Source organism: Microcaecilia unicolor, chromosome 5 (genome assembly GCF_901765095.1).
Source record: "Microcaecilia unicolor chromosome 5, aMicUni1.1, whole genome shotgun sequence".
NCBI classification, from domain to species: domain Eukaryota; kingdom Metazoa; phylum Chordata; class Amphibia; order Gymnophiona; family Siphonopidae; genus Microcaecilia; species Microcaecilia unicolor.
The window spans coordinates 251,206,029-251,220,210 of NC_044035.1; the positions used below are offsets into that span (position 1 = coordinate 251,206,029).

Sequence of the window (14,182 nt, forward strand, 5' to 3'; positions counted from 1 at the left end):
TCGCCGTTGCGAGGCCCAATTGACCATGGTTGTTGTTTTGAGTGAGCCTGGGGGCTAGGGATACCCCATCAGTGAGAACAAGCAGCCTGCTTGTCCTCGGAGAAAGCGAATGCTACATACCTGTAGAAGGTATTCTCCGAGGACAGCAGGCTGATTGTTCTCACAAACCCGCCCGCCTCCCCTTTGGAGTTGTGTCTTCCCTTGTCTTTGTCTTGCTACATACGGGACTGACGAACACGAGCCGGTTCGGGCGGGAAGACGGCCGCGCATGGACGCGTGAGGACTAGCAAAGGCTTTTGCTAGTGAAGTTTCCGATTGGAGGGGCTGCCGTGGACGTCACCCATCAGTGAGAACAATCAGCCTGCTGTCCTCGGAGAATACCTTCTACAGGTATGTAGCATTCGCTTTAGGGCATATGTCTTAAACATAGATTATTTAAATTCATTTATCTAGACCTTACATGCACATGATATTGCTTGTTAAATCTAACGGCAAAACCTAAGGGTGATTAAGCAAGAGAGGAAATGCTTATACTAAGTTTATACCGCTGAGAACTGTGTGCTTTACTTGCACCGGTGTTGCTGTTTATTACCTATAATGTTGACAAATTGTTAAAGACCTCTGAAATTAACAAACAACAAAGACAAAACAACCCCCCCCCAAGTATCCAATGTTTTTCATCAGCCTAGTCTAGCTAGTGGTGGGGGGGGGGGGGGGGGTTCTGTTTTGATGCTGCTTAATCAAACACTTCCTCTTTTCCTGATGCTTTCCTCAGTTTCCTATCACCAGGTTTGCTTCTTGCTATCCTTATCCGGGACATGTTCAAAATTGTATGACTTATTTTATCTATCCCAGTAGTTACCCATTTTTCTTTATAGGAAAGAGAGAGAGGAAGAGACACAAAGGGATGCTGCATCCAACTAATGGAGGGTTCCTAATCCTTCAGCTGCATGATGAACTTCTCTATGAGGTGGCAGAGGATGATGCAATACAGGCAGGTCTAGTATTCACACAACATGCACAGTGGAGGTGCAAATCATTCATGGTTGTGTAGCTGGATATAACTGTATTTTAAGTTTCTTGTTTCTAATTAAATTTTCTTGGAATATCTGAGACTTCATTACATTTTAATAAAAGAAATTATTATAAAATAAGGCATCTTACTTTATAGACATGCAATATTGAGAAACTAAAGATTCTGGCTGTGTATTTAGGACTAGTGAGTGGCCATTGAATAATTTGCACAAATTTCTGTTTTGTCACTGTGGGTAATACTATTCAATTGGTTTTATTATGGAAAATGTGTAGGCTGTGATAATCAGAATCCTTCAGAGTTTTGGACTTCATAAAATCTGGACTACTAGTCTAATTTTTCATTTGTTAACAGGAGCATGTTCTTTACAAAATCAATTTAAATAAATCAAAATCTTTGAAATAAGTGGAAGTTCATGTAAAACCTGTAAGGGAACTACCTAGACCAAGTTAGCAGAGTTCTAACTTAATTACATACGTGTTTAATGGGGACAGTTTGTAAACCATCTTCCTAGGTACTAAAATCTGCACATACTTTGTACCTGGCAGACCGTGTACCTACTTTCAAAGGGGATGTATGTACTATTTTGCCTTTGAATTTTTTTGTGGGGACAGAATACTTGGAGAACCATACAGCTGCTTTTGTGAAGGTAAAATGTCTATGGAAAATAATGCATGTACACTTAGTCCTTTGCATTATTTTCTGATCTTGCTCAAAACATATTCCTGGAACATTTTCCTCCAGTTCTGCTAAAAGTATGCAGACTATGGAACCATGCGTGCATTTTGCCTGGATTGAGGAAGGACAATTTTAAATACCTTATTTATATAGTTTTAAAAATGTGTTCTCCCCATGCCGTGACAATGCTGACAGTTTAAGGTACTAAGGAACGTTGACCTGTGTGCAGGGTGATAACTGCAAGCTACCACCGATTGAAGCAAGAAATGAAATTAAAACAATTATTTCCCCCTTAAATAGAGCAGGAAGTCATATCGGTACCTGCTCAATGTGTGGAGTTTTGCCAAACCTGCTCTGGAAATCTTTTCAACTGAACAGGCAGTTTATACCTTCAAAGCTTGAGCAACCAAGATGGCACTGTGCAAGCCTAGATTAGGGTGGATTGAGGAGAAACCCCCCCCCCCCCCCCCCCCCACACACACACATGTATTGCCTGAAATATAGTGGATTAAAACTGTTCTTTCTGCTTGTTCCCAGGTAGCACAAATTATGAAGCAAGAAATGGAGAATGCTATTAAACTGTCAGTTAAACTCAAAGTAAAGGTGAAAATGGGCCCAAGTTGGGGAAACTTGCAAGAACTTGAACTATGAATGAATTCTTAGACTGTTTGTTGTAGAGCGCAGTGTGTCTACCTGAACTGTACAACCTGCACGGGTCATTGTGCACTGTTGGGAATCTACAGGCTGCTTTGAAGAAATTTAATTTTTAAAATTGTGATCCATAGAAACTGAAGCTCATCACTCGGCAAAGAGATGAAAATGAATTTCACATTTTACAGATTGTACAAAGACTATAAACACATCACAGAGTGGTTGTGGTAAATAAAATTAATTTGTGATATTTTTAAATTAAAAATATGACTATATGAATTGTAAAAGCACAGAGATTTAAAATATGTGTAAAAAGGATGAATTTGTAACATTTTAAAGTTGGTCTAAAAAAGCATAATTACAAAAAAATGTCAGCTAGCTACCTCTGACTTCTAGCTGTCAGAATATGCCCTACCCTTCTATAGCTTCAGCCTGCTCATACTAATGTTGAAGAGGGAATCCTTAGACCTTGGCATGGATGGCTTGGTATTTTACCTGTTTTATTCCTGCTATCTATTAAGACATGGTGTACAGCTTGCTCCAAAGTTGGGATAAGTTAAAATTTTGGTTGGTCATCAAGTCTTAGCCATGGTGGCTTCCATTACTATCCTACCTCAAAAGCATGAACAAAATTAAACTGATGTTTGCTGATAATCAAAATATAGTTATGGTGCTAATGCTATGGAAAAGGTTTTAAATTAATGTTTGTTTTTTTTAATGCTATCAGTAACTGTGAGTAGTGTTTTAAAAACTAAGGCTATTGTGCTGTAACAAAGGTCTGATTGGCACTGGCAGCTTTTAGGGTGCACTTTTTTTAAAAGTTGAACATGTAGAAAATGTTTTACTTAATTAAGTGCTGGGTGTTTATATGCATAAAAGTAGGTATTCAGAAGCATATTTTATGTAATACACATAGGTGTTTGTGGGGGTGAAGAATGGGTGAATCAGCTACAGGATTTTTGAAAATACATGTGAATGTGCATCCATAAAACGACATTTCCAAGAGTTTTTAAGTAGACTGTTTCTTAAAGATACATAGGCACTCTTGTTATAAAATGATCTTCTTACAGTATGTGACATTTCTATAAGCGGGCACCTCCTCAGGTGCAACGATACAGCATGGGAAATGCCTATTCTCTAACACTACTTGGGTACCAGGGAACACTAGCATAACCTGGCATTGGTGTGTCTATAATTTATGCATCCATAGTTACACTAACCATAGACCTGCTGTACCTGTGTGTGTGCAGGTCCATGTTAGTTCCTCGTTATAGAATTGCCCTTGTTAGCTTTCATTACAGTTGCCTTCTCTTTTAAGAATCAGAAGTTTGTGGTATTTATGTTTGATAAAGTGATGAGGTCATAATGTAGTATATGTTATACAATGTTGGCTCACTGAAAACTCATTTGACGGCACCTGCTGAGCTTTTAGTTTAGTCTTGTATTTTCTGAAATCTGTTTATACTGACTTGGACTCCAATGGAATAAAAATGAGCAATGAGTATTTGCAGAACATTCTGGTGTCTAATTTGTACTGTAAAAAGAATGTCCTGCAAGTAGGAGTCATAAAATATTTCGGTATACTGTAGTATGCTTCCCTCTCAGGCCATGTGGGTTATATCCCCCTACCAGCAGATGGTAGCAGAAAAGAATGCTTCTTCAAGTTGAAGCCTCTGCATAAGAGGTGGTATAGCTGGCTTGAATAGCCTGTACTGTGCCTCCAGCATGGTTGCTGCAGCAGTATCTGAGCCAGGACAGCTGTGGTCCAAGGGTTCCTCTCACGGCCACCAGGTCTTACAGCCTGAGTAAGCTCACTTCCAAGAGGTCCATTGTGATCCTGCCTCTGCCACCCTCTCCTCTTAGAGTCAGGATGGTCGAGCAGGCGAGAGCGATGACAGAAAACAAAGTTGTTAAAAAAGTCTAGCTAGTGTGAGCCCAGCATCATAGGGGATTTGTGTGGCCTAACATTCCATGATGGCAGACCATTAGCATTCGTGTGGGGACTATGGAAGCCACCACCTGGGCAGTGCAGCAGGTTCATTCTGCCCCTGCTGTGACAAAAAGACTGATAGTCACAGCTCCAGAAGAGGCCCTCCTGGTGCTATTGTTACATTTCCAGAGACAGGTATGAAGCACACAGCAGGATGGGGAAACTCCAGGCGTAGCAGTTGCTGAGTCTATGGCTAGGCCTGCTGCAATGATGGCCAAGAATGTCGAGGATTCCCTGGGCTCCCTGATTCTGATCACAGTCAGATCTTGAAAGCTGTAGGGGAGAAACTCCAATATCTACCCCCCCCCCCCCCCCAATTAGTGCCCATCATGCACCAGGCTTTCTTGATAGTGCAGAAGGCCTGGAGGGGCAAGCTGTCATCAGGAGCCAGGGCAAAAGAGCAAACCACACTGGAACTGGCAGACTTGGTTTGGAAGCAAAAGGGCCCACTTACCAAAGAGATGCAGGTTTCTTGGGAGATTGGAACTTGACCCAAGCTGTATCCTCCTGAGACTTTTAAGTTTTTTTTTTTTTTTTTTAATTTTTTACAGACACTGGTTCAATGCATTTAAACTGAGTGTTGCTATGGTTGGCTAGAGCTACAGGAGGGTGGGATATAATAATTTTGTTATACTGCGGGGCAAGGGTTGCGAAGAGTGATAATGGTTGTAATATTTAGACTTATTGGGGATACTGGAGGTGGCAAAAACCAGCCCCCCCCCCCCCCCCAAAAAAAAAAAGGAGGAAGACAATTCAGGTGCAAGTAGTGTAGAGTTCTGGGAGGTGATTCACATGCCTTCGAGAGAAACCTGCTGGTGGGAATCAGATTCTATGGTACTTGGAGGTGCAGGAAAGGAGACTTGGGTTTGGAAAGGGAGGGGAGATTGTGGGAGAAACAGGGTTGGGATGCATGGGTGTGAATGAAATGTAACAATCAGTTTGGAATAGCTGTAATATGGCTAGTATTTGAGGAATTTATCACAGTTAATGTAAAGGGCTTAAATTTACCCTTAAAATGACAAATGTTCCTTGAGGATGTAAACAGATTTCAGTATGCATATTTTTTTCAGAAGACCAGCAGAAAGTAGCACATTTGAACTGCTGGCTGCACACGGGGTTCCCACCAAGTAAAATTGCTACAGGATGCAATAAAGCATGCAAATTACCACTTAAAAACTGCACCCCTTCAGGACTGAAGTTTGACTCCTCTTTTGTTTTTAATAGATGGAAATAGTGACTTCAATTGTTCTTAGGACAATAGCATATAAAAAAAAATACTAATATCCACATAGCGTATAAAATAAACCAGAAGAATCCTATTAAATTTTTAGAGGCTACCATCTATGCATATTTTTAGAATATATGCTTCAATGTACTCAAGCCTATGTTGAAAAATTCAAACAAAAAAAGACAGACTTCAGCATGGGGAAAATATATTTCAAAGATTTTCTTACTGTGCATAACTCAAGTTAAGTATTTTCAATGTTAATGTTAATTTTCCACTTTTGATAAAAACTTACCTACAGTGAAATCTCTAAATCATCATTAAACTCCATTATTAGTCAGTTCCATCATTTTCCTTTGAGTGGAATTATTGGTTGTATGTCTTTTTAATTCTCACATTTTTTTTAAATGAGATAAAAGCATCTTTATCAGTACCAAGGTACAATCATCTCTCCATTACAGGAAATCAAACAGCCAAGGCTATTTTATGTTTTTAAAAATAATTTTAGGGGAAGGGTTTTATCCACATACATGAATTGATAGAAAGCATTAACATTATGCACTGAAACTTATACAGCATATACAATACATACATATATATTTGTATTGAACATTCTATATACAAACATATACAGTTTTACAGAGATCTCTACAGACTACAAGAAAATGGACAAGTATAGTCACAGAATTGCTGAACTTTAACAGAAAAAATAGTAATTTGTAACTTGAAAATCATACAGAATTTGTAATTGATTTAAGCAAGATACAGCAATGATAAACATTAGAAGGGTTTTCTCAAGCTCAGATTCTCATTATAAAAACCACTTATTACGGAAAAGCTTGGAATTTTTTTAACACAATTGCAAAGGTATCCTATGAACTTACATACGGTTCCTACTGTTTTTGTATATATCTTTTTGGTTACCGATCCTATGATAAAGGATTAACCAATTAGTAGTAATCATATAAATGTATTGTGCTGAGTTTCCAGTGCAGTTCACAGGGGCTTTAGAGTAGGTGAGAACGTAATATTAAAATCTAGTTACACACTTTCCCAGCCCTCAAAGGCGGCATCTTTACTGTGGACATGTATTGAAGTGACAAGTGAGTTGAAGGTCTTTATTCTGTAGGTTCCTGAGCTGTGTAAGTGAATCAATAGGGGGAGATGTTCAGGTTCTGGCAGTTTTTAGTCCCATTGCAAAAGAACAAAAACTATTAGGTTGGTTTGTGAGATAATCATCTCTGTTCTGCAGGGATTTACTACTCTGCATGATTTTTAAACTAGTGGAAACTATAAAAAGCTTTTTTATTTTTAAAAGTGGTTAAACAACTGTTTACTTGCTGATATTGTCCCTCTATGTGGGCAAAAGTAGCCATACTATGATAGAAAAAGAGGAGGAGGGTAGGTCAGAGGAAAGAGAACTGCAGATTATGGAATGCCAGAACCAGAATGTCTTGTCACATCACAACCTGTGAAGGTGCAGTCTAATAACAGACAGTTGAACCACCGAGTTTTATGCTGTTCTTTTTTTCAAATCAGCAAATTATGAACTTTAAGATGATGCTTTTTCTCTAAACTAGCTGTGGTGATGTAATTTTGTTTTATATTAAAACACATTCTTTAAAGACTATCACCAGCTGCACAAATAGGCAGTGTCTTTGCCAATCAGCACTAGATGATTTTTTTTTTTTTTAGAAAATTCTTGAAACACACCCATGTTGTTTTTCAGTGTCTTGTGCTGCTAAGATGGGTTGATGTTTTATAAAACTTCTAGCTTATTTATAGGTGCTTCAGCCCTCTCAGTATTTCATAGATTTTGTTTTCATTTCTTAGGTTTATTAATTTTTTTTTTTTTTTTTTTTTTTTGCTGTCTTGTCAGCAGACCCATTTTTAGTTGCCACCTTCTCTAAATTGTATATATATTTTATTTGGGGGGTTATCTTCTCAACTTTAACATTTCTGTTGTTGATTTCACCTTGTCAATTTTTCTTACAAGGTCTGAGATCAAGACCAGTGGCTTCAAGTTTTGCCTACACTGTAACTGGGAAAAGATTGTTGTAACATCTGCTCAGGAATGCTACAAACAGCCACAAAAATGATATTGTTCCCTTTTCTTATAAAGAGCAAAATAATCTATTGAATTGGTATAGATGAACCATGGTCTTCATCTTTAGAGCAAAAGCCTAGGGCTAGGCCTGAGCACTGAGACAAACCTCTATCACAGCTCCTATGAAGCATTGGGTTTTCAGCACACCATTCAGGAGATTCAGGGTCAAAGGACCATGACAGAATGACAACCCATCTAACTCTGTAGCTTTCAATGAAAAACTGCACCAAAGAATAACATAATGTGTTGGTCAGTCTGTGAAAAGTATAGAGCAACATCCATTTACTTGCTGTATACTCCTTCATGTGACCCTCCAACTATTGCTACCTTCATTGATGCTGACATCTCTCTTTGATGCCAAACCCACAGTCAAATCCTAATTGTGGTTTATTTTGGAAAACACACAGGAAATTGTTCAACATCTTTCTTAACAGGATTAGAATGACCACTGTTCCCTAATAGCTCAAGGTGAGGAATGTGAGAAAATCTTACTTGATTGGCATATGTTTTTGAGATGGCATTGAGAGGTTCTCCCATGGCTGCCTGGACTCCAAAATAATGTGCAGGTGAAATATGCCAACAAACAATATACTGGTGGGAACTTCAGCAGAACTGAGGTCTAAAATGTTATGAAAGACCACCCCATGAAGCTTCAGATGCTATTACAATCTTTGAACCACCCCCTCCTTCAGGAGAGGTACTTGGAATGAGGAATTCAGGAAATCTTTTCAGCAAAGAAAATGCTTCCAGGGTCTACAATAGGGTTTCAGACTCCATCACTTAAAAGACTGATGCTAGAAGCCCCACACTCTCTGGTCAAAAGCAGAGAATATGCATTTCCTTTAAAATTCTGTGCAATTTTAAAGATTTTTCTGTGGGATTCCACATCTAGATAGATATGTGAAGTGGGACTACTTTTTCACCAACATCATCTACAATTGGCAGATGACTGTCATCTGGAGATACTAGCACTGTTTAAAATAAGACTATTTGGAAGTAAGCATTTTCCTATGTTGGTATCCTTGTGTGGAATTCATCTTTTCAAGGATTGCCTTTGCCAGGAATATCTTAAAATGTGGTTCTTTACTGGTTTATTGATCCAGTTGCTGTTGCATTATGCTATAAATGTAGCCTATGGTTTGTCTATCTGATGTCAACCTTAAATTATTATGATTTTTATATTGATATTTGCAGCATTAAAACCACAGCACTTCAGGCGTGACTAGTGATTTCCTTGTCTTGAGAGATTATCGATTAGGATTAACTATGTTTTTGCATCTGCGTATTATCAGCAAGTACAAGCAGCAGCCAAAGTCAGTGACGTTTCATGTAAATCCTGCTATAAACACCAGAAGACTAAAGGCCTCTTTTACAAAGCTGCGCTACTGATTCTCAGTGCAGCAAATAAGAGGAAGCCCATTCAATTCCTATGGGCTTTCTCTCCTTTGCCACGCAGGAATCACTAGTGTGGCTATGTAAAGAAGGCCTACATGCTCCACATCTTTTCCAACACCTTTACAACCTCAATGTGTGTTCTGGTTGTTAATTTTAAACATGTTGACATGTATAAATAGGGGGAAAAATACAACCCAGAAACAGCAACTCACTACTGCTGTACATTTTTATTGCTCATGTCTATTGGGTCAGTAATCAACCCTTGGCATCAGTGGATATTTAAATGCTGACAGCTGTGGGCATAATTAGCCCTTGCTATTTATTTATTTTATTCAATGCCAGGCCCTATCCAGCCATTGACATTGAATAATTGGGGCTAATACCTCAGGTGCTAGTTGCTGGAGCTTATGCGGGTCCCAGCTATCAGCCCCCTTCCAATGCCTGCTCCCCTCTCCCCAAGAAGCACACAGTGAGACACCCCTTTGAAGTGCCATGAGGTTACTGTTAGCAGTTGCAGCAGCTGTTTTAGGGAGGCAGGAGCAAGCGGGCATCATTCCTGCCCATTTCCACACAAGACCACCTGGTAAGCTGCAACCAGCCGTGGGGGGTCTTGCTGTGCTTCTGGGAGGGGACAGAGATTGGAAGGGGTAGTTCTGGAGGAGTGGGAGCACTTCATGCCAGGACCTGAAAGTTAACAGCACTGGTGCCCAGTTAACTTTGACTTCACTCCCAGCCTGCCCTCAAACTAGTTAGAGGGGATATTCAGCAGCACTGTCCAGTTAACTGCCACTGAATATCCAATTAGTCCTGGACAAGGGTTCTACCCCCTTCTGATGATTAGTATTTGGAAGTAGGCTACTGGGGGTGATAAGTGTGTATGTCAGTCGTTCCAGAGAGGTGTCTATTTTATAGACACCTATAGGTCTTTTATAAACTAGGCATCTAGAAGCAGCCCTAGTAGCACATACATCCTGCATCAAAGACTATGTAAATGTGTGCATATGCTTTATCTGTGCAACTCTACCCCTCTGCTCTAAGTATATCCTTAGGAATGCCTAGTCACCATCTTGTTGGTGTACAATGTTATAAGATCTGTTTTCTGCTTGTAAAACATGGTTTACGTGTGGAACATTGATTTATAAAATTAGCTCCATATTGTCTGTCTTGCATTATGTAAACACATGTTGACAGTGTGTTATCTATCTGTCCAACATCATAGAAATAAGTTTTAAAGAAGCAAAAATTGATTAATGAATATGTCAGAAAAGTGAACTAATTCTGTTTTTGTTGGACTTACACAGAAGTTTGGTTGGACAGATGTGAGTTATAGTTCTTCCCTCTCACCTTTGGTGCAGAAGAATGTGTATAAAGTTTCTAACAGTTCATGTATAGATTGGGTTACACAGTCATTTAGTTATTGGGTCTTATTAACTTCCTTTATGAAGAGATTCACCTAAGGTGGTGTACAGCAGGTATTACTATCAACCATGAAATACAGTAAAGATTTTTTTTTTCTGGACAAAGGGTGCCTAACTCTGCAAATTAGGCTGTTATGGCTGAATACCATCCATAATGACAATATATAATACATCTAATATATAAATCTAAACACTTGTATTGCTTGAACCTTCAGTTTCAACAAGTAATTGAGGGGATAATTGTGCTTACTTCTGTTGCCCTTTAAAACCTCTTCAAAAATCCAAATATTCAAGGTTCTTTTTTTTTTTGCTTTAAGCTTTGCTCCTTCATTAGGTCTTTTTGTTTAGGAATGGGGAGAAGGGGATGGTAAGATCTCAGGAGAAGAGATACTCTGGTTGTGGGTGGGGGAGTGCTAGAGGGCGAGGTTCAGAAGGGAAGATACTCTGTGTGCAGGAGGAGGGATGCTCTGGAGGGAGAGGGGTTGGGGAGCAGCAGTAGCTAAATCTTTAAGTCAATAATCAACTCACTACCCAGTTAGCAAAATGGGTAAAGTTAGAACAGCTTTTTTGCTGTCCTAAATTTAACCATGTAGCTAAGCAAGCATTTTATTTATTACAATTTATTTACTGCCTGTTTGAAGGAATTCACTCATGGCAGTTACAGTGACGCAGTGGGCTGAATATTGCTGCTGTCCAGTTAGATAGCAGTTCTGCCCTGACTTTGCTCCTGGACCATCCTGCTATTAACTGGATAGTGCAAAGGTGGTCACCGACAGAATTCAGTGGCACTACCTGCTAAAGTGCTGCTGAATATTGGCAGACAGCTGTGTTAAACCCTTTTGAATATCAAGTCCTGACTTTTTAATATGTTTAGGAGTTCATTTTAGAAAGCCTTTGGCATGTGACAAAAACAACATGCACATAATAGAACCCCCCCCCCCCCTTCCATCTCAACACACAGAGTATGTGCACATATTTAGATTTGCCTTGGAGTTGGTGTAAATTTGTATATGTGTCTTTCAGTGTCTATTGTATACAGGCACATAACTGCCTACGGTGAAATTTACTCTGACCTGATAGTTTCCGTTCCTTAATTTCTGCTAGACTCCAAGTGAGTTCTGTCTTCTTTCCAGTAGATGGAAGCAGAGAAATAACACAGATTCTAATGACATCATTGGTATAACAGATGATGCTGAGATCTTGTCAGTATGTTAATGCCAAAGCTATAGGTAATATTAAAAACAGCTGAAATACTTGCAAAAGAAAAAAAACCCCACCCTTCTGGGACACTTCTGCAGAAGACAAACTATTTACAAACCAATGACAGGCAAAGAACCCAAAGATACCCCAAAAGTGTCTCCCCAATCTAGAAAGGAGTGGAATGTGATCCTCCCTAATCCAACAAAAGAATTGCAATCTACTAATAAAATGGTCAGTGTTCTTGCTGAAAGATACTGCAGTGGGAATGGAGACCTCACCCGAATGATGCTGTTCAACAGAGGATTAAAAAAAGTAAAAATTAGCCACTACTTCAGGCTGTTTTTTGGGAGGCAGTCCTCCTCCCCCCTCCTCTGGCAAGGCCACATAGGTATGCCAGGTAGCCTCACTGGGTGAAGGTCCTTGGTTCAAGGCTCCCCTCCACACTCAACTGGGATAAGAATCGTCATCTGGAAGCCTACACCAGCCATACTCAACCACTGGATACATGCTGTTGTATGCAACCAGGGGAGTCAGCCTTGTTAATCGCAAATATCCCGCTGCAATCTAATCTGCACCATCTGCTGAAGGCAGAAAAATACTGACAGGGACCCGGTTGCACCACCTGTTATACCAGTGATGTCACTAAACTCTGTTTTTTTTCTCTGCCTCCATCTGCTATTAAGGGGACATAACCCACTAGTCTGGATTGGACCAGCAGAATGATAAGGAAGTTGCCTTTATAAAATAACAGACTTTAGTAAAATTTTTTAGGTACCTGTTACAAATTACAATAAAATTTGAAGGGAGTTTTATACTTAGGAAATTACATTTTTATATGTGGTAAGCTGCTCTGACTAAAATGGTGGGATATATGTACATTTGAATTATTTATATTGCAGCTGTTCCTAAGATAACTATTGATTATTGAGGATCAGTCTGTAAACAAGCAGGAGTGAATGTCATCTGATTGTGCCCTAACTGCTTCAGCACTTCTATATGACATTCCCTTCCACTGGAGATTATTCTACTATCCTTGAAAAGTACTGCTTATAGCTAAGCAACTCTGTGTTTTGTTAATAGAAAATCATCTGTGGCCCTTTCAAGCAGGTATGGATTTGATTTCTAGATTAGGTGCCTCAGTTCATTTCTCATCTGTGTTCAATCAATGTTTTCCATTCTGATACTATTTCAGTAGCAAGGCCCAGCCTTGCAGGAAGAAGGTATGTCTTCTTCAGGGCCGGTCTTAGGCAGTAGCACAGGGCCCCATGCTTCCAGGGGCTCCGCGGTGTTCCCTCCCACTCCCTGCTATTGCTGCGATCTCTTTGCCTCTCCTCCCCTGAGCCGCAGGGTCCCCTCCTGGCACATACCTGAAGCCACCCTGGTGGTCTAGAGTCCTCGGGGCAGGAAAGATCCCTAATCTTTCCCAAACAGTGTGGTGCTGACCCTCCTGCTGCCATATCGCTCTTTTAAAATGGCTGCCGAGACTTCCGCTGAAGTCTTGCAAGGCTGTCGTTGGAAGTCTCGTCAGCCATTTTAAAGAAGATGCAGCAGCAATTGGGGCAGCGGGCAAGAAAGACTGGGGATCTTTCCTGCCCCAAAGACTCCACTAGACCACCAGGGTGGCTTCAGGTATGTGCCAGGAGGGCACCCTGCGGCTCAGGGCAGCGAGGAGGAGGTCTGGAATAGGTAGGTAGGTGGGTGGGAGGAGAGGGGAGGATACTGTAAAAAAAAAAAAAAATCAAGGTAATATCTGTGTCATTTGGAGGGGCTGGTTAAAGGGACAGGGAGGGGAGGATACTGTAAAAAATTTACTGTAAAATCAAAGTAATATCTGTGTCATTTGAAGGGGCTGGTTAAAGGGACACCCTAGTACTATTATATTTGTGCAGAGATCTTTTTTCTTCTGGTAAAGGGCCACTAAACAGACATCATGTTGTGAGAATCAGGTGCTCAACATTCATAGTTTCTATCTATTTATTTACTTATTTATGGCATTTTATCCCACATTAAACATGAATTAGTTTGAAACCAGGGAACATTTAAAATCTTTTTTCCTGTGCCTACATCAAAAGAAAAAAAAGATGAAATGTGGTAACTTGCTCCTTTTGCTTTGTGGAATGCAGTGGTATATATTATAAAAATGCACTTGCCTTTTTTTTAATTATTATTCTTTCACAGAGAAGGTATTGATTAATGAGGGAAGGGTTTCCTTCATGCAGAACTGCCCAGAGTCCGTTTAAATGTGCCAACATTGTCCAGTTCAGCACACTATTAGCAGCCAAGTTCATACAAAGTTAATTATGTTCAGTGGAAAATAAATCTGTTGGCTCAGGCTGCTTGCTATGTGAATATTCAATCACTGTTTCGTTATTGCTATCAAGTATTACATATTAAGGGGATTTGTTTTAATTCATGTATCCAGTCCGTACATGCACATGGTTTTGCTTTTTAAACCTAAAGGTTTGCTATGATAGCATTGTGCATA

The 14,182-nt window shown here is 39.8% G+C and overlaps 1 protein-coding gene across 1 annotated transcript in view; it reads left to right on the forward strand.

Moving 5' to 3' along the window:
• Nucleotides 1-3,831, forward strand: part of POLQ (DNA polymerase theta) — a 274,424-nt gene extending 270,593 nt beyond the window's left edge. Inside the window, 2 exon segments of the mRNA XM_030205030.1 lie at nucleotides 879-998; nucleotides 2,253-3,831. Coding sequence (XP_030060890.1) covers nucleotides 879-998; nucleotides 2,253-2,362 — 230 coding nt within the window. The 3' untranslated portion in view covers nucleotides 2,363-3,831.
• Nucleotides 3,832-14,182: the final 10,351 nt, after the last annotated feature.